This window comes from Populus trichocarpa, chromosome 2 (assembly GCF_000002775.5).
Source record: "Populus trichocarpa isolate Nisqually-1 chromosome 2, P.trichocarpa_v4.1, whole genome shotgun sequence".
Classification (NCBI taxonomy): Eukaryota; Viridiplantae; Streptophyta; class Magnoliopsida; order Malpighiales; family Salicaceae; genus Populus; species Populus trichocarpa.
Genome location: NC_037286.2, coordinates 22,231,910 through 22,255,649, shown reverse-complemented (window position 1 = coordinate 22,255,649; position 23,740 = coordinate 22,231,910). Strand labels below are relative to the sequence as shown.

At 35.4% G+C, this 23,740-nt stretch overlaps 3 protein-coding genes across 8 annotated transcripts; 1 reads left to right on the top strand and 2 right to left on the bottom strand.

The window, feature by feature from the left end:
- Nucleotides 1-15: 15 nt before the first annotated feature.
- LOC7466177 (uncharacterized) lies at nucleotides 16-8,189 on the bottom strand. 2 transcript variants are annotated; one of them, XM_024595657.2, is made up of 8 exons: nucleotides 7,673-8,189; nucleotides 7,367-7,578; nucleotides 5,866-6,147; nucleotides 3,941-4,063; nucleotides 3,437-3,587; nucleotides 2,202-2,422; nucleotides 705-741; nucleotides 16-370 (listed from the first exon to the last, which is right to left on the bottom strand). In XM_024595657.2, exons 1-8 carry the CDS (start codon nucleotides 8,040-8,042, stop codon nucleotides 300-302), a joined length of 1,467 nt encoding a protein of 488 aa, XP_024451425.1. In that variant the 5' UTR covers nucleotides 8,043-8,189; the 3' UTR covers nucleotides 16-299. The 2 variants fall into 2 exon arrangements, with proteins under 2 accessions (XP_024451425.1, XP_052306864.1); XM_052450904.1 differs by lacking the exon at nucleotides 16-370 and adding an exon at nucleotides 471-613 and having other exon boundaries at nucleotides 7,673-8,188.
- Nucleotides 8,190-8,578: 389 nt separating this feature from the next.
- Nucleotides 8,579-11,068, top strand: LOC7489912 (protein WHAT'S THIS FACTOR 9, mitochondrial). 5 transcript variants are annotated; one of them, XM_024594443.2, is made up of 3 exons: nucleotides 8,579-8,771; nucleotides 9,124-10,368; nucleotides 10,493-11,068. In XM_024594443.2, the coding sequence occupies exon 2, from the start codon at nucleotides 9,126-9,128 to the stop codon at nucleotides 10,365-10,367; it is 1,242 nt and encodes a 413-aa protein (XP_024450211.1). In that variant the 5' UTR covers nucleotides 8,579-8,771; nucleotides 9,124-9,125; the 3' UTR covers nucleotide 10,368; nucleotides 10,493-11,068. The 5 variants fall into 5 exon arrangements, with proteins under 5 accessions (XP_024450211.1, XP_024450210.1, XP_024450209.1 ...); XM_024594442.2 differs by having other exon boundaries at nucleotides 10,483-11,068; XM_024594441.2 differs by having other exon boundaries at nucleotides 9,121-11,068.
- Nucleotides 11,069-11,736: 668 nt separating this feature from the next.
- Nucleotides 11,737-20,654, bottom strand: LOC7466176 (sister-chromatid cohesion protein 3). The gene is made up of 22 exons (XM_002301616.4): nucleotides 20,400-20,654; nucleotides 20,161-20,323; nucleotides 19,865-19,977; nucleotides 19,598-19,690; nucleotides 19,261-19,424; nucleotides 18,930-19,166; nucleotides 18,675-18,819; nucleotides 18,407-18,585; nucleotides 18,144-18,289; nucleotides 17,937-18,064; nucleotides 17,417-17,590; nucleotides 16,842-17,003; nucleotides 16,551-16,751; nucleotides 16,338-16,472; nucleotides 16,053-16,256; nucleotides 15,786-15,930; nucleotides 15,459-15,565; nucleotides 15,060-15,194; nucleotides 14,316-14,581; nucleotides 14,027-14,151; nucleotides 12,241-12,522; nucleotides 11,737-11,934 (listed from the first exon to the last, which is right to left on the bottom strand). Exons 1-22 carry the CDS (start codon nucleotides 20,433-20,435, stop codon nucleotides 11,921-11,923), a joined length of 3,354 nt encoding a protein of 1,117 aa, XP_002301652.2. The 5' UTR covers nucleotides 20,436-20,654; the 3' UTR covers nucleotides 11,737-11,920.
- Nucleotides 20,655-23,740: the final 3,086 nt, after the last annotated feature.

The following is a 23,740-nucleotide window of genomic DNA, read 5'->3' as shown; positions in this document are numbered from 1 at the left end:
TATTGAAACCTAAAAAGCAGCAAAATGAGGAACAATATTATAACTTAAAAAATAAAAATAAAAATTAGAGGTTGAAAATATTGGGGCCAAAACACCTCAAAACGCCCCTGACCTTTCCAGATTGCTTGTCAATTCACTTTAATTAGCAGTTTCAACATGCTTCACAAATGATTGGATACTCATTTCAGTTTTGTCTCCCTTCTGATAAACTATAGGGGCATCGCAACCACCTCCCTGAGATCTTTTTGCAGTACCTCAATCTTTACAATTTATCAAGTGTCTGTGTTTCAGTCCAAACCCTACATATAATCATCTTTAGCAAACCTGCATTCTGTTTCTTGGTATTTGTCTTGAGGCACGTAGGGCTTCTCTGCAAGATGGAGAACTAGGCTCAGGACGGAAAAAAACAAGCAATATTAAATCTGTCTCGAAGAATGGCAAGAGTCATGTTTATCTGCAGCTAAAGATACCTTCTCTATTCAACTAGTGAAAAATTATTCTAGAAATACTTGAATCCTGTCACCAACGGTATCATTAAAATCTAACAAGAGCTTGCCTCCTACTTCCTCAGCTGCATCATCCAAGAGTCCTTTAATGTTCACACCTCCCAAAGCTGTGTACCAAATATGCGCACCACTTTAACCTTTTCACAACCTTCAAATCTATATAGCAATTTTTATTAGTATATTGAATGCAGAAAGTACCTGGAACTATATTTGTGATCCCCTCCAAGAACCCAGCCTGCAAAGAATACAAAGAAAAAGAGAATGAATTGTTTAATCACTCCTTGTTTTGCTGAAACAAAAAGAAAAAGGAAAGACCAGTACTCTCTTGTTTCATGAAACAAACTCTTAGATGTCTTGCTGGTCATGTGAGAGATTGTAGTATTTACAAATCATAATAATGATTGCAGAATAATGGAAGCATTACTTTAAAAGGCAAAAACAAAGACAAAATATGTTGCCAAAAATAAAAAAACGAACTTGTCCCATATGCTTCCAGAAAGAAAAGGGGAAAAAAAATTGTAAACTGTATGCATTTTACTGGTGACTGGGAGAGATGGGATGGTGAACTGGCATCACTACTCCATGCATTTTACTCGTGCCTCATTTGTTCATTTGATAATGCATTTCTTTGTAAAATATATATGGAGAGTTTAGGATGTATAATGTACGATTAGATATCAAAGCTTAGAGATAAGAATCCATGACAAATGCATTCTTAGAAGGAAAAAGTTAATTAAGGCACAATATATTCATTCAGAGCATAAATAAGAGGACAAATGCACTCTTAGAGCATAAATAAGAGGGCATCATTTTATGTTGTATGCAACTCTATCTTGCACCAATTATTGACGTATGCAAGAAAGATCATTCAATGAGAGGCAGGATATATAAGAAATGCAGTAATTGATCAAAGGGACATTTTTTCAGGCATTAACACAATGCATCATATTATTTTACATGCAATCCCACAAGTTCCTCAAGCATGAACAAATGAAAGGAGATTTCAGCATGGTAGGTAGTTGGCCACAAATTTACTATATGTGAATGACTTGCAGTTTCTTTTTGCATAATTAGTTTTATTTCAGTGATAAGGAAGAGCGTCATCCATAAATTGTCAAAGATCTAGACACATGATATCAGTAATGATTTCTGTCAAATGGAATGAGGGAAACAAATGCATACGAAGAGAAAAGGACAGAATTAAAACATTTTATGATATCTTTAAATCATATATGAGGCAATAAATGTTGATCAAGTACATTGGTGAAATGGTGAAGTGTGCTGGATATAAAACTAAACTAAGTCTCCAGTGCAAATTAGCAGGGTTGGCAACATAGATCATTTCAGTAAAACACTAGCAATGCATTTATTTTAATAGGAAAAACAATCTCACCAAGTAGGTTCATTTACTGAAGAAGCAGTGCATTTTAGTCCACAGGGTTTCAAGCATTGGCGTCCGCCGGGAAGTGACCAATATAATCCATCATGAAATGTAGTGGTAACTTAAAAATCCATCATGTGATTCTCTATGTAACAGTAGAATTCATATTTAAACCATGAAATACTCGATAATTTAAAAAATCTAAGATGGCAATGCTTTATGATCAGGTTTTATAAGCTGGGGTATGCACTTAGTGGTGTGATTAGGTCAGATGGAGCACAGTTAGATGTTAGCTACATTAGAAGAGGACTTACTGGAATCCTAACATCAAGTTTTTCAAATCCATCTCTTCCAGTTATTTTGACTCTCAATGTTCGAGACCAGATCCCAGAAAAAGGACCTCTTGAATTATCTGCACCATAGCCACCGTATACTTCTGGAGTGATCACTTCAACAACAGGATCTTGAGGACTCTGACTTCTTTGCTCTGTATAATCTGGAGTCCTCCGTTGTATGCCATAAACATTACTGCTTGCTGATGAATGAATAACATATTTTATTAAGAGTTAGAAACAGGGAAGTAGCAATTGTGTAACTTGGATTCTTACAGGAAAGTTGGTGAACAAGAAAAATCAACAAGCACATATTAAAGCTTGATTTAGAAACAACCAAGACAGCAGCATACATTCAAAAGTTTCGAAACAAAGTCTTTGGGAACCATCCAAGCAAAGTAAAAAACCAACAAACTGTACTATAAGCAAAAATAGCTCAGGAGCATGGTTGAACAACTAGCTGCAGTTGATCTCCTTAAACTAGAAAAGACAATTTAGTTCAGTTTTAGTTTCAACCCCTAACTGTCTCAACACCAGCCTGTTAGGTCATTTGTTGCGGTTCCAAAAGATCCCATTTGCATTTGCTGCTTCTGGGATTACACTGGAGAGGTGATGTTAGGGCACACATAGTTCTTAGGCAGGTTAAACAAGTATATAGGCCTCTCCTAGTAGTGGATTAATCATTTGGGTTGAAAAATCTTATCAAACAGACAATTGTATTCACAAATAACTTATCCAAGCAGACAATTGTGTTCACAAATAACCAATAAGTTAAGTTTTTAAAAGACAGGAAAGGCCAGAGAGCAAAACTGTACCTTGTAATTTTTGGATATTTGCATTCCCAATGGGTTTATTTTCCAGCAATCAAGAATCAATTAGCGAAGCCTTTTTTTATGTGGGTGATGTGACAAAAATATATAGATCCACCTAAAAGCATTCCAAATGTTTCACGCCTCCTCATCATGTAACCAATGGTATTAAGGCCCTTGCTAATGGAGCAAATCACATAATGCTTAAAAAGAAAAAAAAATGTGACTGGAATGCAAATGGCCAAAATCACATGGTCCATTTTTGCATTTTCTCCAAGAGAAAGAAAAGGTGTAAGTAACAAGGTTTAATGGTCAGAACCAAAGTTGCCCAATCTCTGAATCAATAACATAGTAAACAGTACAAACACAAATGGGAATCTCTAGGTGTTACGTTCATATCTCACTCACCTCTCTGCCTAGCCATTTGACTGCTGCTGATTGCATACTGCTTCTCTTCTTCATAGTAAGTGTTGAAACCTAAGATATCCTTTATTTCTTCAAAAGATGGCATGCTGCCAGGAGGAGGGATACGACCTCCTTTGATGGCAGCTAGTGAATCCTGCAATGAGTGACAGGAGTTACTTTAACAACCCTCTCATCAAGGAAAACTCTTGAAAAAGCACACTGCCAAAATTGGCAGGGTTTATTTTTTGAAGATTTTGATCCGCAGTTTGCTTTTGCTCATGGGTTTTCTGATCATAGAAGTATTAAAAAGTATTTAACTGATGCATTACTTTCAGAAAAGGTCAAAAGCATGAAAAGATATATGTTAACAGTTGGGAAATTCCTAAACTTCATTTATTTAAGCCACGACATACTGTTTGGAAAAGTTATTCAACTTGAGTAAGAATGTTAAACAAGTTTTTAACACCATATGTACATCAATTTCTTATAAAGGTGAAGACATCTGACCTGCATAGCTCTTATAGATACCCCGATCAAGGAAAGAGGGTAGGCCACAAGTTTATATCCAACCTCCTCAAGTTCAAAAGGAGTGACTATTGGTGTTTTTCCTCCTCCTTCAAGCATGTTGGCCTACATAGAAACAATAAAATTTTGGTTTATAAAGTAATTTGTTAGGAAAAACTCTTTTAAATGCAGTATACAATATCCTCATTATTCCAGTTAAGTTTAGAATCATGAATACCATAGCAACTACAACAAATTCAAAAAATATAAGGAGTGAAGAAAATAATCAACCATTAATTAAGAATTCATGCACAAGACTCCTTTAGAGATTGGAAAGACTGATAGAGACAGTACTATGAATACAAATCCCTCCCTCCCTTTGGCACACCACAATTTTATTATGTTCCAATCCACCATTCTGGAGAGATGCGTGTGCCCTTCAATGACTCCAATTCTTAAAGTGATTAATAAAAAATTGGAAACACACCATCTACATTCATACACTTACCCTTCTTTCTTCTCTTCCTAAACTCAGCCCTATTTCTCCCACCAGCCCCAAAATCACAGCTGATCCAATAATGACAGTGATCAAAATCGAAGTTAGACACGTACTTACTCACAATCCCCTTTCAAAAAAATGTCTTCAACATATAACACATCTTGATAAGTCTTATCAAAGCTCAAATGTCTCAAATTAAAAAAAAAAGGACCAAATTAATAGGCATATCTGCTGATTTTTGCAATACTAGATGACACATGTAGGCTTTAATAAGCTATTAATACCCAACTTTCCACAAATTCTCCAAATCATTTGGTTTCTTATAAGGAGGAATCTGATCCTGGGGCAGTGATATTTTAACCATCAATCTTCATGAGTGAACTACAACCAAAACCATAAAACCCAATAAACCTCTACAATCAATACCCACTCAATTAACATCAAGACCCGAATCCACCAAGAACCAAATTCACCATGTTTTTGCAGGCAATAGATCCTACATAAAGTACTCAAAGATACAACCAAACTGCAAATCAGAGTAAAAGAGATTGTTGGTGGTGGATAGAGATAGAATAGTGATAATAATAATAATAATAATAATAATAATAAAAGGTTTTTGGAGATGGAGGGTTGCGTTACTGGTGCTAATAAGGGGTCACATGCATTGCATATGATATTTAACTTGTATTCACAGACAGAATCTTAAATCAAACGGGGCATTACTATAGGGAGTTTTGCTACCTTAGACATTACACTTAAAAAGGTCACAAGCACACCTAATGACCAAAAGCTTTTAGAGATACCTTGCATTGTAAGATTCAGGGCTAGAACTGGAAACTTCATTGCAACTAGAAACTTAAATTTTGGTACAGAATCTAGTTTTTGAAACCAAGGCTAATTTTGCCTGTGGTGCCTTTAGCTGAATGGACCTCTGAATTAGTTTGCAGCCCTAATATTCTGATAAATAAGCCCACCATTCCAACATAATCCTCGAGTTAATTCTATGATAGTTTAATTCATTAATATCGAGGCTAGAAGACGAATGCTAAAGCTGAAAATATGATATAATGTGAGGCAGATGGAAAAAGGATAGATGTGATTTTTTTATACAAGTCTTATCTATAAAGCACACTTCTGGTCACACTATTAATTGACTAACAAAGCGAAAAGGTGCATAATCCTACAAAGCAAGCAGTGCTGACGCCACTACAGGAAAAAAAATAAAAATAAAAAAGATTTTGAATCCTCATTTTGATTTCTAGAGTCACAACTCATCCATATACATATACTAATTCCACCTAAAAACTGTTGATTTTTCTTTGGGTAAATAACTTCAAAAGAAGACATTTAATAATAGATCAACAAAAATGATTCATTAAACTTGAGATGCATGTCATATTTGTGTTATATCAGGGAAAACAAACTTTACCATTTTTGGAACTAAGGGAGAGATTTCACAGAAAGACTTCATCTCTTCTCTTGAAGCTAGTGCATCAATGAAAAGGACATCTGCTCCAGCATCAGCAAAAGCTCTTGACCTCCAAAGAGATTCATCCAAAGACACTGCTTGACGAGAATCAGTTCGTGAAACAATAACAATATCTGATCCAGTCTCTTCCCGTGCATCGACAGCTGCTTTTATCCGCATTATGGCTTCCTCCCGAGACACCACTTTCCTGCCACGAGTATGGCCACAAGCTTTTGGAGACACCTTGCATTATCAGGTTTATAAGCAAAAGAAAATCTAAACTGCAGCAATTTGCAGCTTGACTAATGATAGGACACATCATAGTTAAGAAATGTAGGATTAAGATTTAAGCTGCAATTTTAACAGAAGGGAAACAAGAGTCACAAGACACCAAAAGGTGTTACTCGGATCTTCAAATTCCTAGTGATATCCTACTTCATAAGACAGACAAACTAATGCTCACTCCAAACTGGACATCTCAATTTTTTGTGACTCACAAGATTCAGATTTTATGCCAAAATTGATCGTTGGTTTCCTTGTCATATTGTATGATATGATTCTATTGCTAGTTTTCTCTATTTTTAAAAAGAGATATCATCTTCATTACACTAATAGTCCACAATTAAATTATTGTTAGATTAAAACAAAGATAGATCTTTGAAGCTAGAGCTAAAACTTATCCTACTTTACAAAAACAACTGAGCTTCAATACTAAACTAGTTGGGTGGAAATCCATCTACTTTCTTCTTTGGGAAATTAGTTAAGGCCATCTAAATGCCCAATTTGTCCATGGAAACCTAAAGAGAAAAATTGCAGATCCTGTGTCATGAAGGTTAGATGGTTTTGGATTGTAACCAGTACCTGGTTTAGGCACCCTTACTTGAACCCAAATCACACGAACCATAAGTACAAGAAAAGTCTAGAAACTCCTCTGATAGAGCTACATTGTTCTCCCAAATACTTTATCTCTTCCCCAGACCAACTCTTGAATCACTGACCATGAGTGTCATGCTAAGTAACAATCCACCATTAAGGCAACAAGGAGAACGAGTGCTGGTTACTCTCCTAGACAAGAATCAAGACAGGAATCTATCTTATCCACTAAGAAGAAACTATCCACATCCAATTAATTTTAAAACTGTACTGAAATGGCTAGTTGGACCAGGGTAGCCGTGAACTGGAGAAATTATTGCATGATCGCTAGAACCACTCTAAAACAGTGGTGGTCCCACATTCATCCAAGAAGCGGCAGTCCCACATAAATCATGTAAGTGAGCTAATGGTGAGCTAGGTTCACCTAATAATTTCTCGACAAACCAGCTGGAGCACCAGTCTGGTTCATACTATTGGTTAACTTGAAGTGCTAAGCAGCCACTACAGTACAGTACAGGGTTGAGAAAACAGCCAATTCTTCTTCCAGAACAAAAAATACACTCTTGTTTCATTGAAAAATAACACAAACCTGATCTTCAAGGATGATCCCGGCGAAGCCAGCTCTAATATAACCCTTGACAGTTCTTTTAACATTCATGGGATTCCCATATCCATTATCGGCATCTCCAATGACAGGAATGGATACAGCTTGAGTAATTTGTTGGCCTTGATCCACCATTTCTCCATAGGAAATAAATCCAGTATCAGGCAACCCCAATTTAGCTGCCGATATCGAAAATCCTACAGAAACAAACAATCAAACAGAACCCACAACCTATTTTTGTCTTTAAGAAAAACATAGGACATAGTACATAGGAAGAAACATAGTACATACCACTGGTGAAACAATAATCAAAACCAGCTCGCTGGACAAGCAGAGCACTTAAAGCATCAAAACAAGCAGGGCCCTGGTGAACCCCAGGAGAGTCAAGGATGAGACGCAACTTCTTTGCCGCAGAGTTATTTTTCTCAGCGGAGGCGGAGCATGTAACCATTTTGGGGCTGCTTTGAGCCACCCCATTTCTTCTATTATGGTAGAATTTGTGGTGAATATTGAAAAGAGAGAGTTGGGATTTGGGATTTGAAAAGGGAAGAACAAGTGATGTTGGTGGGTGAGTTTGAGCTTTGGTTTTGGAGGAAACCACGAGAGGGACTGCAGCAGCTCTGCTACCACAGTCTCTACTGCTAATTACTGGACCCATCATGTTGTTGGATTGCTTTGCTGCTGCCCTGCTTCCTGCTTGGCTTGCTGGCGCTTCTCCTCCTCCTCCTGTAGAAAGAAAGAATCTATTTCTCTTCAATCATTCATTTTTTTATTTGAGACAAAGGCAAGCTCCCCAAATTTTTGTCATTTAGTCCTTAAATTTTGAACATTTTAATATTTTATAGTCTTTTATCTTTCTTATAAATAAATTAAAATAATATTTGGTAAACCTATTTGGTCTCTATCTTTCATTTCTGAAACTTATTATGAGTCATTGCATTAATTATTATTTTATTAAAAAAATATTATTTTTTAAAAAATATTTCTTGATATTATTTTTATGAACTTTTTATTTTTTATGCTGCTGGATTGAAAAAAATTCTCATCCCAATAATAATAATAATAATATATTATTTATTTGATATCATTAACAGATATCAATTATTTTTTCAATTATTTATATATAAATATATTCAACGTTTATCTTTCCTCATATTAATTAAAAAAAATACAAAAATAGAGAAACGATTTTTCTTTTCTTTAAAGAACTATAAAAGGCCTCTGCTACAGTCTATCTCCAGCTGCTGCTGCAAAGCAACGTTTTCGCCAATCTGCGCATGGAGCTGCCATGTGTAACGCGAGTTTCCCACTGCCCTTGCTGCTGCTGTCCATGATTGTCCTCCCGAACCCATCTTCTCCCATCACCTAGAAGACGACTTAAAACCAGCAGGTAAAAACTAAAAACCTCTCATCTTTTTTTTCTTCTTTAAATCTATGCCTTCTTCTTTGAAAAAGATTTTTTCAAGTGCAAGTAATTCTTCTTCTTACTGAGAAATGTCAAAACTATTAGTTCTTTAACTACTGATAGGAAAACAAATTTAACTTGATTGTGGTGGCTGATTTTTTTGTGGGTAAATATTAACTTGTCAATTCATGTTTTACTGTCTCTAATGTTGTTGATTGATGGGAACTTCTGCTATGCTGATTTTTTTCTACTGTTTTATGGTGGGTTTGGAAAGTGTAAAATGATGAAACTAGAGCCTGATTGATATCTGAACTCATTCTTTATCATCATGAAGCAGAGATGGTTTTTCTGCTGTTGTTAAAAAAGGGAGCTGGATGCTCCAATTTTCTTGGTGCGTTTCGGACAGGATACAATTACCAGCAAAAATTTAGCTTGGTGAATGTCAAGTTAAAATGGGTGAAGGATAGAGTATTGGATGCTGTAGTGGCAGATCAGGCAGATCTTAAAGCAGCTTGCATACTTGTTTCGATCATCTCTTCTGCTCGCGGATGCTGCCTTCCTATATACCGGCTTAGACTGCATCGTGGGCAGCTTGGGCTGCCTCATGATCTTAAGCTCTCTACATTTATCAGGAGATATCCTAATATTTTCTGTGAATCTCATGTTCTTGATAGTGGAGGCACTCGTGTTCCCTGCTTTCAGTTGACTGCTGAAGCCCTAGATCTCCGCCGTGAAGAACTTGGAATTCTTGAGCAGAATCAAATTGATTTGGTTGAACGGCTATGCAAACTGCTTATGCTTACAAGGGATAGGACACTGCCATTACAAACCATTGACCAGCTGAGATGGGACATGGGATTGCCTTATGACTATTTTGATTCCTTGATTCCACTTCACCCTGATTTGTTTTCTTCAGTTCGCCTTCCTGACGATCGTGTTGGCTTGAAACTCCAAGTTTGGGATGATCGCCTTGCTGTCTCCCAGCTGCAGAAGAATGCTGCTTTTCAACAGAAGGAAGAAGACATGAAAAATGGCTGCTTAGCCTTTCCAGTTGGCTTTACAAGGGGCTTTGGATTGAAGAGGAAATGCATGGAATGGTTGGAAGAGTGGCAGAGACTTCCATATACTTCACCTTACTCTGATGCCTCAGATTTGGATCCACGAACAGATGTGTCTGAGAAGAGAATTGTTGGAGTCTTTCATGAGCTTCTCCACCTTACTGTACATAAGAGAACGGAGCGCAAGAATGTAAGCAATCTTCGCAACCCATTGTCACTGCCCCAGAAGTTCACTAGGGTGTTTGAGCGACATCCTGGCATTTTTTACATCTCAAAGAAGAGTGATACTCAGACTGTGGTTCTTAGAGAAGCATATGATCGGCAACAACTTATACATAAACATCCTCTTGTTGATATCAGGGGAAAATATGCAAGTATGATGAGAAAGGGATTTTTGGATAGAAGTAGAGGCTTATACAAGAAAACAGCATCTTCTGGTCCAGAGGAATCAATGATTGTTCATGGTGATGAACCCACTGATAGTTGTGAAGAAGATTTAGGCTGTGATTTGCTTTCCGAATAAGGTAATAACCCAATGCATGATCCCTTATGAATCCTGCGGACTTGTTCATTTTGATTTCTACTTTGAGGAGATTGTTTTTTAAAATTCTCAACGATGAATAGAATAATTATTATAGATCACTATAGTTGTGAAGAAGCGGCGACATGGAAGGAGGGGGTTTGAATGGAACTGATAAGCGGATGGATCAGTGGCTTTTCCTCTCATATTGTCCACGCCACCAGCATGGTTTCTGAACTCTGCCGTGAGAACAGGTCATCTGATCTTGGACGTGGTCATGGCGGAATCCTCTTCTTTAACAGCTATCCATCGCCGCAGCTAGAGAAAACATGTTCAGCACCTTCATCCAGAGAAGGTGAAAGCTGATTTCTTTCACGCTGATCCTCATCCTGGAAACCTTGCTTTTCACTAATCTATTATGGTTTTGGCATGACATGAGAGATCAACTTAAACACTAGAGGCTGCTCCAACTTTTCCATGCAATTTGTGAAAAAAATGCAAAAGAGGCATGCTTTCTATCTTTTGACACTGTTTCCTTGTACAGTGAAAACCCCAATTTCTACGCAAACTAGTTGCCACCTTTTATTGTCAATGCCTCAGATTGTATTTGATGTTCGAGTAGAATGATTATACTGAAATTCGATAGAATGATATTCGAACTCCTGCTTGTTCGTTAATTCATTGAATCAACATTAATTTTGAAATTGGACGTCCGAGGAGAAAATTTGTCCACGCTTTAAGGTCCCAAGAGTAAAAAATCTTACCAGATAAAAATGTTATCATTCAAAATACTTTTCATTTAAAAATATATTAAAATAATATTTTTTTATTTTTTTTAATTAATTTTCAGCAAAATTAAAAAAAAAAATTTAAAAACACGATTTCAATTAAATTATCTGAAGTGTCATTCTAAGATTGATGGAGACATGGAGATGATTCTTCCACTCTTCTAGCACATAGATGTTTAATTCCTATTTTCACCTTGACTCTCCTGAGCATGCTATTGGATCATCCACTTGATATTGACATCAAGGTTCTGCTATGATTGTAATGCCCAAATGGCTATAGACAACACAAAACGATGAATGGGATCTTATCCTCGCATGATCTAAAAGTTTGAACTCCAGATCTTATAATTCTTATCCGACGTGAGATTGAAGCAACACGTTGATTGGGGTAGTGGCTCTGTAAATGGGGTAGCAGGTGGAAGCGGTGCCAGCTTATCTGAGATGGTTTTGGGTTTTGATAGGCAGTGGTGGCGGCAAAGATTGCCGAAACAGGCCCTCCTTTGACAAGGATGAGTTTAGTTGGTGAGATACAGATGAGGAAAAAGAAGACAATACACAGCCAGCCTATAGAAATTATGGGAGCGTTAAGGAAAACAGCATAAACATTTACTAAAAGGGTGTTCTAGAACATTTTGTTGAATCCAAGAAATATACACCTAGCAAGCTAGTTCAGATGGGGAAGAAGATTACAGACCTGCTCTAAGATCTTAACGAAAACTTGTTAGCCATGCTTTTAATGTATATAACGAAACATGATAGCGACAGTTGCTAGTTTGATGCCCCTGCATGACAAAAGAAAAAAAACAGTTAGTTGCATGACATAATACGATATTGAGAAAAGATTATAAGTCATCACCATATGGTTTTATCTACTGAATCTATCATCACGATTGCCACATTCCTTTTATTTTCCCTTATTCAGACAACCTGCGGTCTTGTGGCCATTATGGAGCATGAGAAGAATCAACCAAGATTACAGAATTGTGTTTTTTATAATTGGAGTATGCATGGCGTGGTTTGAACTATACTATTCTACAGGGACCTTATGAATCAAGCTGCATCAAGCAGAGCATAAATTCATTTCGTACCTGATGTTTTAGAAGCAGAAACTCCTGTCCTTCTATGGCCTTTGTTTTCATCTCTTGAAAGTTTCAATGACCTCAACTTGGATGATGACCTGAGGGAATGTATCAAAGGAGCCTCATCCTCTTCCTCCTCATCCTGCTTCTCTTCTTCATCATGAGCATCTTCTCGATCTGAACCACTAATAGAATCCTCTTCTTCGCTTGAACTGTCCTCATCAAACAATCTCTTTCCCTCAATATTACGCCGCTTTCTTGGGCGACCACCGCGTTTCCTCTCTTTCTCATCTGCAATGTTCTATTGTTATTAGCACCATAGTACATTTGCAACATGAAATTGAGAAGAAAAAAAAAGGCAACAATTTGATTAATCTCAATGCAGTTACAAGGTGCTTAAAAACCAACAAGCACTAAATAAAACCAGCCTTATGTAGAGTTTTCACTCATGGAACATGTGATTCAATGAAGAGGACTGCATTTAATTAATGACAGTTACTTCCATGCAAAATATAACCAATTTCAACGCAGCAGCTAAAAAATGTACTACAGATATTAAGTTGTTGTCGTAAGAACAGAGAGAAATACCAAAGGAAAAAAATAAAAATAAAATAACTGCTTGAATATAGTAAGATTTACCAAGCAGCAGGACCAAATTAAACAACAGACTAAAGAAAATGAAAGCACCAGAAGTAGAAAAGGCTACAAATACAAACAAGACACTGTCCCCTCAATCCATCATAAAATCCAAGAATCTTGTTTGGCAAAATTAATTATTCTTAGTTTACAGATCTTAAACAAAGCATGAAGCCTAGATCTTGAAAAAGAAAAGATCTGGCACCTCACAAGGATTTCCATTAGTCCAAGGCAATCAACGACTCAATAGCACATAAACTAGTACCACTGCCATTGCCATCATCATTATCAATGCACTACGCCCCAGCAAACAAAGAGCTCCACCATTTCAGAATTACAAGACATAAAACTAGTGGAAACATAGATGTCCATACCACAGTTGTCTAAATCATGATCCAGTTTGTAAGATCCTCCAATCTTACCATCTCATAGATGGAAAATTATCTGAATCACATAGAGAATGGCTATTTTGGTAGCAGCATCATTTTGATTCCAGTAGTTTAGTAGCATCATTGCCATATGATGATTCTACCAATTTTACATTTGAAAGGCAAATAGACAAAACAGGCCAAATCTTGTGAAACCCAAACAAGCTCGTGTAAATTGATTGACAAACCAAGACAGAGGCCTTACAAAACAAAATATAAAAGCAGCACCATCAAAGGAACTGGGAAATTAAGCCTACAGTCCAGATGAATAATAAAAGAGCATGCTTAAGAAGATGTCTACAAGGTTGGATCCTATTTTTTTTAATTCATATTGATTCCAAAGTTCCCATCTTCCCACTTCACTTTGACATTCCCTTGCATCTTAATTTCCACTCTTGTGCTTTTTATTTATAAGTGTATATTTTCCACAAAAACAAGAGTTATTGGCTGCCTTCTGATTGAGTAAACTACATGTGTTTTTTCCCTTTCATTTATTAGATTTGGATTACTTTTTTTTTTCTTATTCTTGTTGGCCTTTTGAGATGATTAGATACAGGACAAAGCAATTGCTTCTGCTAAATGCTTTTCTAATTGAAACGGGCTCTATTTTTCATATTTCTGTTTTCCTGTTGAGAAAGAGAGAGAGCGCAGAAGACAAAAAAGAAATTAGCATGATTAACATAAACATAGTTGCCTATTTGGATTGGAAGAAAAGTGAAGAGAAGCGCTACCTGGCAAACCTTCATTCTTCACATACTTCTCTCGTAAGCTGTCAACAAATGTGTGGTAAGGGCGCCAGCCACTAGGATCTTCATCAGTATTTATATTCTCTGTCCTGCTCTGGACATCCTTTAGACTATTTGTAAAAGAACATGTTAGGGCCAGTTTGTTTCTATCCATAAAACAGCAATCTATAAACCATGACCAAATAATTTGCTTTTGGAGAAGAGAGGGGAAAGAACTATTTAAATTCTATGGAAAATGCATCTGGATGGCAATGTCAAAGTAAGTAACTCTTACATTTCCAGGATGTCAACCACAGGAAGCTTGGACACAAAATGAAGCACAGCACCTTCCAGAAAAGAGAGCTGTTTTGGAGAATCTAAGAAAGCATATTCAATACCATCCCTGGCGATTTTTAGAATATCAGATCTATGCTTGTTCCGAGCAGCACCCACGAATGTCCCAGAAAGTCGAGCAGCAAGATCCTTGCACTCTATAAGAGATTTGCTGGTGAAAGATTCATCATCACTTTTTGAAAGATCCACCAGATGCCGATCATAGGCCTAGTCAAACAAAAAAATGGCACATAATATAAGCATCAACATCTTGGCATGCATGCATGCATGTGTACCCACACACACAAGACTTCTTTTGATGCAAGATATCCAAGGATGACAGTTTTCTATGGATTATCCTTGAGTTTTTAAACATTGAAGTTCAAAATATGACCTGCATGAGCACAAACTTTGAACAACAATATCAAAAGGCACCTTCAACAAGGTAGATATACATGAAATTACCTGAAATATATTAACTGATCATAACATGTTGATGTAAAAACACCGACACAAGCATAAATAACCAGGGATTTGAAAGGAGAAACCAAGCATAAAATAAAAGAGAACTAATAGTCATACATTGTATAAGAAAGCATATGTGAAGAACATGCAAGAGAATAACCAGAGAAATCATTTTTCATTAACAAAATTACCGCATCTTAGACCCAAAGTGATTCCCCCAACCATAAAACACAAGCCATACCCTTTTCAATGCTTCTAGGAAAATGTCTGGAAAATCATCATTCTTCTTTATGATGGTGATTAGATGCTTGACTATCTCTGCAACACTTGTTCCATGCATCACAAAGTGAGAAATGATCTCCGGAGTAAGATATTCCTGCATTAAAAATACAAGATCTAGTTAGCAAACTATGAACTACAGATTGCAGATTTTCACATGCTTGATTATGAAATTTAGTCCAAATGTGAAAAATGGTAGATCATCAAAATACATTTCTGTCACCCTGCCCACTCACTACACACATTTGTATCACTCAAACAGCAAGCAAATTACAGCTATTGTCTATGATATTTATTCAACAACCCTGTTCATCACAAGCTAAAAGTAACAACTATCTTTACAGTTTAGTAGTATGCACACCCTGGGAACTGCACTGCTAACTACCAACTTCGCTGAAGCAATCATAACTGCGTCTCTGTTTGTCTCCTCAATGTACTCCTTGTTTGTCTCTTCATCTTCTGTCTCATCTGTGAGATAAAGATTGGAGATAAATAACAGGGGGAGAACAAAATACAATGCGAGTATCCAACATGAAATTATTTATGGATCATGCTTTTAAGCGTCGATGTTGAATTTAAGGTAACCAATCCAGTGCAGACTCCTAAAGGTGCTATCTACAGGATTATGAACCAGAAATCATCACATGAAATATTTAGCAAAGCTGAGAGCACATAAGAATTGAGTCACCTGAAATATTTAACTGTTGTTCACAAAGTTTCCAGAACCTTTGTAGAACAGATGTATCTGGACAATATCCTAAATGTTCCAGCTTTGTTGAAGAAAAATTAGTCTTTCTGAACAAACACCATGCTTCTGCAAGTATAATACAAACCTGGGCATAGTACATCAAATTGAAAGTTAAGTCATTCCAAAAACATGCAATATATATTGCCAACAGGTCAAAAGAAGCATTTGGATAGAGTCATGTTACAAAAAATAATTAGCTTAGCTTACTCTACAAGCAAGCTGATTTCCACATTTATTCCCTTCCCTATCTTCAGAAGGGGTTCCAAGAAAGTACTCAAGTTCCTCAAACAAGGCATTGCGTTTAAACAGTAGAGAAGTTAACGAAGCTTCAGAGACAGTTTCACTGTTTACAATAGACTGCAGACTCCAGGCTACATGCAAATACATATTGAGCAGAAGAAAACTGACAACCTGGACAAGCAAGAGAAATTATTAAATACAAGGAAGAAGAAAATGAAAAGCGCAAATCATATAATATTATATTGAACACACCTCATCATCCACATTTCTGAAAGTGTGGAGAACCTTAACAATATCTTCATATAAGCTCTCAATAGGTACAGACCATGCCAACTGAAGCTCATATAACCTTTTCAAATTCACAAGCAGAGAATATTCATCACCATCCTGCAAATTTGAGCATGTTACATCTCATCCATTTTAGCATCATCAAGAAAGTAAAACACAAAACTGGAAGTTTTCTACCGCTGCTTCTTTCACTGCAGACTTAAGCTTATTAATGAGTTCATCTTCAAGATTCTTCAATTTATTTAGAGCATAATCTTTCAGCTCTCCTTGACTTTCGGTGGAACAGAACTTGATAGCCTTCACACAAGATCTGAGTGCTTCCTTGTCACCATGTATAAAAAATGACTGTTTCATGAGCTGAAGGACATTTTTGAAATTCTGAAACACAAGACAATCAGTGGTTACTCTCTAACTATCTTCCTAACAGTATCAAAGAACTTGCATTTGGAAAGAAATGCTACCACTCACACTCTCCTGTCTCTTCAGAGAATAAAGCCCTAGGTTCATATGCACAATGATCTCAACCAATGATGGCACTTTTGATTTGTCGGCCATGAATTTGCGCAGAAGTAGCGGGTAGTTCTTCATCATGGCGATAGTTATGTCCCGTCTATTATTTTCAAATATTTCCTGACATGTAAAGCATACTCTACGTTAAGCATGGCATAACTGCAGAAGTGAAGCATACTCTACATTAAGCATGGCATAACTGCAGAAGTGCTGCAAATATCAAGTTACTGGAAAGAACAACTATCTTCAAAGGAAAAGGTAGCTGGTAAAACCAGAAAAGGAATGCAAGTTATTGAAACATGAATATCCACACATGAATTATGACAAGTTAGCTTGCTCGAGATTTTAAATCTCAGCGCTGATATGTTTTTGCATAAATAAGTATCAAACTAGAATTTCAGAATTTTGGAAAATTACTTGCATGAACAAAACTATTAATCAACTGAATTTAGAGTTAACAGAGTGCCATAAACAATCACTTAAAACTGACACAATTTTGAAGAGAATTGATTTAAAACCAGAAAATTACGCACTTTCTGAGCTTTATTGTAATATTGCTTTCGAGTATCTGATGCTGGAACAATCCTCTCTCCCACAGCCTTTCTGACAGATGCAGAAAGAAGTCTAACCAAATTTGTAGCATCATCATCGGTAAGCTCAATTAATGGATTCGCATCCAGGAGCATGGAAATAATACACTTCCAGTCCTGCAAATGAAAAATGAATTTCCTTCATATTAAGCAATTGGAACTGTACATTCATAAATAAATTGTAGCATAATGTTTCTTAGTCATTGTCAGTAAAGTGCTCCAGGTTTATAAAAGAAAAATTTTTGCATCACAAACAATTATCCAAGAAAAAGTTCCATTATCCAGAAACTTGTCAAATGCAGAATAAAATTATAATACAAATTGGGCAGGAGTCAGTACAGGTGAGCCCACGCCCAATACTTCTCACAGGTTAAGTCAGAAATTCCACCCCACCCCATCATGATCCTACTCCTTTCCTCAAACACAAGTAGAATTCTAAATTTCAAAAGTAATAACAACATACCTTCATTGCTTTCATGTACTCCCAAACATCATCAATAACATAGATACTGAGAATTGGATCAGCTGAAAACTCCCTCAAAATCTGCAACATTCTGCTAAGATGAACCTCAGAAGAGCCATCATCACTGCCTGGAAAAACATCGTTATGAACATTGGTTTATGGAATTTTGACAAAGATCTTATCATAGAGTTCAAATAGGAAAGAAACCTTTTGAGCTAGATTGAGAGTTGTTAAATTTTTGTGCAATTAGGTGATCATACACCAATTCTCCTATGGCACGCCTGATTTCTGCTGGATCATCAATAAGTAAATCATATAACGGACCCAAGTCATCATCAGGTAGGAGCTGATGCCTGCAGGACACAAAAGGCAAATTGCCAGTATAAGAGCCATTAGCATTGGATTTCAAAAAAATCAAAGATGTGTTTCTACATGCACATGTGATGGAGCAAAAATTGACAGACAGTTACCTAAGTAATTGTTTTACAAGTCCTATGGCACAAACAGCTACAGAAACATCAATGTCATCAGCAAGCTCAATCATCCGGTTGGAAAATCTTTCAGTAAAAAGACCGAGAGTGGGCACATTATCATCCACATCATAAAGTTTTTTTAATGCTTGAACAGATGCTTTTCTGACACCTGCATTCTTCAAGTGGCATTATACAAAAAGAAGCAAATTATGACTGTTCAGCACATATCAAAAGACACTAAATCAAACCAGTTAAGATTACTTACTTTATCATTTAGTGTCCATCCAAGATACTTTAAGTATAAATCCTGCAAGAAAAGTGATGGATAGGACAAAACCCATACACCAAGAGACTCAATGCATGATGTTCGAATATTAGGATCAATATCACGGTACCGATGCACGAATAACCTTCAAAAGGCAAGGAATAAGACTAGTCAAAAGACTATTTTAATAAAAATGTCAATATTGTGAAACAGGAATTTGATCAATTCTTTTCCTTCTCTAAAAGTAAACCATACCCGGTAAATATTTTGCGCATCAAGTCCTCTAGTACAAGTATCTTATCATGAGTTGCTGATAACCTTTTATTTAGGGACTCTAGACGAGGTCCTTCTATTTGTTTCTTCTTTTCCACATTTAATTGTCTCTGAGTAGTTTCTCGTTGTAAGCCAAGCGCTTTAGCTACTGTTATGAATGACGCGACAAGTTGGAGACCCATCAAGGATGCAACTTGACGGTAAACTCTTGGTGGAGTGCTGATTAGAGTCAACACAAAGAAAATGTAACCAAAAGGGGCTGCTTCAAAAATTAAACCACAATTCTGAACTTCATAAAAAGAGCAGTACTAACCATGACAGTGCTATTATATAGTCCATGCATTTGTCAAACAAAACCTTATCAAACAGGGGCCCATTTTGGCACTCAGTAACCAAATTGTCCCAGAATGTGATGAGGTTATCTTTAAAGTGTTTGAAGTCCTTCCTCTTTGAACTCTGATAATCTTCAACTTCACCCTACAGTTTCAAAAGTAAAGTGAGTGCTCTAAACTTGTATTCCCAAAGCATGAACTTAAAAAATAAAACCCCATCAAGCATTTTTCACAAAAGGTTCTAGGAAAAGGTTGGAAACTATAAAATAATGGGCATAATGAAACAAGAAACATATTAAAATAAAAGATGTAGCATACATTTCTTGCAAGATTGACAAGAGCAACGACAACATCATCAACATCAGTCTCATCCAGCAACTCTTTCTTGATACTATACTTGGCTCCACATGCCTGAACAATCACACAATTTAACAGTCACAAGGCTGGGGAGAGGCCTGCAGCACTGAAATTGAACTTCATAGACTATTATATTAAGCCTCATGATAAGATACTTGCACATTTGTATCTGTCCTCCTTCATTCCTTATTTTCCAAACAAAGAGATTTTTAAAAATTCCATGATTACCTCAAACAGCATCGTCAAGAGCTCAACCATTGCAAGTTTTGGATCCTTCTCATATCGCTCAACCCAAAGCTTCACCGCCTGAGGAATTTGTACCCCATTCCCTTTAATAACATCTGCAGCAGAACAATATTCATGAACACAGACCTCCATGATTAGCAAAAACATCTAATATTGTTAAATAACATCTAATATAAATTTCATCACATCAATTAACATGAAATACAGAGTTCACGGCATTGAAGCAAACTGAAACCATAATTATCAAAATTAAACAAAATTAGGAGTCAATTAATCACCTATCAAGCTTTGGTCGGGATTGAGGAGGACGGCGGCGGGAGTGTCATCCTTAGCAGCACGATTACGCTTGGATTTAGGGCGAACCTCTTCGAAATCATCCTCGCGCTCCTCCACCTCCTCACTTGTTCTCTCCTCGGTCGCGTTCTTAGACCGATTCCTCTTCTGTTTAAGCAAATTAGATAAAATTAGTGCATAAAAGTAGCAGATGGAAGTGCAGATCGGAAGAATTGAAACTTACAGAGCGGTTTCGGGAAGTTTCGGGGTGGTCCTCCATGACCTAGCTAGGGTTGGTGTTTAAAAATTCTTGAAATTATTTTGTTGTTGTAGAGTAGAGGGGGAGATGACTGTGTGTGTTGTTATCCCGCCAAACGAAATCAATCCGACATTTATGGCATCTGACTGAGTGTTTTGAGGCCTGTGTGTATCCCGCTGTGACTTGTGTGTGTGCGCGCCCCCGCACTGAATCAATGCTCACTCGTACTGACTACTGACTAGCTAGCTGCTACAGCGTGTAGCGTGCGTTCGTCATTCTATTAGTCTCTGTTATTGTGAATTAAAAAAATAGATATAAGAAAAATAATTTTAAAAACTATTTATTTAGTTAAAATTGTTTTAAAATTTATAAAATAAATGAAAAAAAAAGTTTATAGTTTAAATGAAAAGTAATTTATTTTAATTTTTATATAAAATTAAGTTTTGAAAAGAAATTGTGAGCCGACTAGTGAAAAAGCAAAAGTTATTTTGTAACCAAGTGATTTTGGATTTTATTTAGAAATGAGATAGATTTTGTTTTTTAAAATATTTTTAAAAAAAAATATTAAAAAAATATTTTTTTAATTTATAAAATTTAATCTTAATATCAATACATAAAAATAATTAAAAAATAAAAATTTAAAGTAAAGAAAAAATAAAAAATATATTTTTTAAAAACACAAAATTAAACAGGTTTTATATTCTAAATAATTGGATTGTCATTACATTAATTTTAAAATGATAGTTAGAATTATAGTTTTAGCCTTTTTTAAATTAAAATATTGATGTTTTTTAATAAAAAATATTTTAAAAATTGATCTAATTAGATATCTCCTATATTAAAATTAATTAATATCCAAAATATTTTGAAAAATGGTTTATGAACAAATTGCTGTGAGTAAATAATTTTTGTATAAAATTATGATAATTTTTTTATAAAAGTAAATTAAAATTGCTGCTTGATTTTCAGAAAAACAAAGTTCAACCATGATTTATTAATTTTTAGTAATTTTCTGTCGATGCATTTCAACCCGCTCTTTTCAAATTTCTTTTTATCTGAAGAAAAAAAATTAAATTAATTTTTTAGGTGTTTGTTGATAATTTTGATATGCTAATATCAAAAATTAAGAAAAAATTTCTTAAAAAAAATATTGTTTTAATGTATTTTCAATTGAAAAATACTTATATAAAAAACATCACGTACCACATTATCAAACACACATTAAATCAAGAATATTGTGATATTAACCATTTATTAGGTGGCTCAGTGGTAAGAGCTTGGGACCAAGGGGTTTGCTCCCCCTGTGGTTGCTAATATGATGGTCACTGGAGGCTTACATGGTCGTTAACTTTAGGGCCCGTGGGATTAGTCGAGGTGCGCACAAGCTGACCCGGACAGCCATGGTAATAATAATAAAAAAAAAATTGTGATACTTAATGCCAACTTGTTTACTAACAATATAAAACATTGGATTCTTTGTTAAAGGAGTAGCACAACTTCTAGTTGAAACTAATATATTAGCCTGCGATACACCGCAGTTAGAGCAAAAAAAAAATAAAACGCAAAAAAAATATCTAGGTATTAGTAACATGTCTTCTAAAAAATATATTTTAGCCATTAATTTAATGATGTTTTTATATAATATTAAAATGGAATCACATTAGGTTAATCTAGGCTGGCATGCAAAAATCACAGGGGTAATTTAAAAAAAAAACAAAGTGAAAAGCTCAATCCTTAATTAACTCAATATTGAAGAACAAAAGTGGTAAAATATAGCATTTAACTAAAAAATATAGCCCACGCTAAAAAAAAAAACATTGAAGATCAAATGGCCAATTTCTGTTAAATCCACTCAAGAACACAAAGAATAATGGATGAACCCAAAATCCCAACTGAAGATAAAAACTAGATTACACTAAAACAAAGGCATAGAGAGATGGAACATGAAAGATTGAAATATAATGATGCATCAAATAGAAGAAAAAAATTGTAATTTGCATGAATCAAACTCGAAAGTCCTAACCTAAACTCAGATAATCGAAGTTAATTAGGACTTTTTGATCCAATCCAAGTCTTTAATAGACAAATCAAAGGCAAATAATGATAACGTACAAGTTTAGGCTTCGATCGAAGCACACAAGACAAACAACAATATATTTTTGTAAAAAATCAAAAGACACCTATAAACATTCAAACCATAAACCAAAAACATTTCTCCACCCTAGAAAATGACTAGAATGAAAAAATAAGGTAAAATAGATGGCATGTCTGCAATTGGTTTAAAAAGTTCATTTGTGTCCCTCATCTTTTTAAACTATCTATTTAATTGGTCTTTATAATTGTTAAAAAATATATTTTGGTACCAAACATTTTTTCTCCTTTTTAGTCCTTTTTGGTGGAGGAGAGAGGGGGGGTTGCCTGAATCTGGCATAAAAAGAGAAAGTTGGCGTTGAGGAAGATTTAGGCCACCAAAATGATTATTTTTTTGTGTCAAATGGTTCCATATGATGAAGGGGGTTACGATTAGGTGTTATTTTACCTTGAAAACACATAAAAAACATATTTAAGCTCGGGAAAATTTTTGATTTCAGGTTGATTTCGGGTTTTGAACTAGTGTTTTGTGTTTTTGGAGGCTACGAATTGATCTAACAAGATTCCTAGGTGTTTTTGGTAAAAAAGGAGTTGAAAATGAGTTTTCAAGTAAAAAACAAATATCCCTGTGTGGCCGAATTCTGAGATTTTCAGACAACATGTTGTCTAATTTTTTCAAAGAAACTAGAGTGGATGACGCATTCTCAACCCCATTAAATTTTTTAAAAAAATTAAAGGCTCGCACACATGGTCCTAGCCTTGCAAACCCGCATGTTGGCATTTTCTTGATTAGTCAAGCACTAGGCTTGGCTTACCAGACCCAGCAGTGTCTGACCTTATTATTTTTTTTATATTATTGGCTTTTTATATTTGTTTTTTCAAATAATTTTTATAATTATTAAATTTTAATTAACACCCTTTCTCTATGATTCTTTTTTGGATTTTTTAGCCTTTCTTGAACAATGATTATTTTTTAATTATATTGGGTATGCTTAGTATTTTCAAAGGTTAATATGATTCATCTGTAATTTTTTTTGTATATTTTATATAGATGAAATATTTTTTTTATTATATAGAAAATATGTGCAACCTTGCATAGTAATTTTTTTTACTTTTATTTTGTTCAATAAATTTTATGTGTGTGTCAATCTCTATTACAAATTGATTTTCATAAATAAATTCATTAGACACAATTAGGTAGATGACTGTGTTGCAATATTAAATATAATTTTTTA

What these genes read in the sequence shown, in the direction of transcription:
- LOC7489912 (XM_024594443.2), top strand. Translation starts at nt 9,126, where the DNA reads ATGGTTTTTCTGCTGTTGTTAAAAAAGGGAGCTGGATGCTCCAATTTT.
- LOC7466177 (XM_052450904.1), bottom strand. Translation starts at nt 8,042, where the DNA reads ATGATGGGTCCAGTAATTAGCAGTAGAGACTGTGGTAGCAGAGCTGCT. An exon ending in CTCCCTTAGTTCCAAAAATG is followed by an intron (nt 4,064 to 5,865) that starts GTAAAGTTTGTT and finishes GTTTCTATGTAG; the next exon opens with GCCAACATGCTTGAAGGAGG. An exon ending in GATCACAAATATAGTTCCAG is followed by an intron (nt 614 to 704) that starts GTACTTTCTGCA and finishes TTTGGTACACAG; the next exon opens with CTTTGGGAGGTGTGAACATT.
- LOC7466176 (XM_002301616.4), bottom strand. Translation starts at nt 20,435, where the DNA reads ATGGAGGACCACCCCGAAACTTCCCGAAACCGCTCT. An exon ending in AAACTTCCCGAAACCGCTCT is followed by an intron (nt 20,324 to 20,399) that starts GTAAGTTTCAAT and finishes TTGCTTAAACAG; the next exon opens with AAGAGGAATCGGTCTAAGAA. An exon ending in CTCTGAAGAGACAGGAGAGT is followed by an intron (nt 16,752 to 16,841) that starts GTGAGTGGTAGC and finishes CTTGTGTTTCAG; the next exon opens with AATTTCAAAAATGTCCTTCA.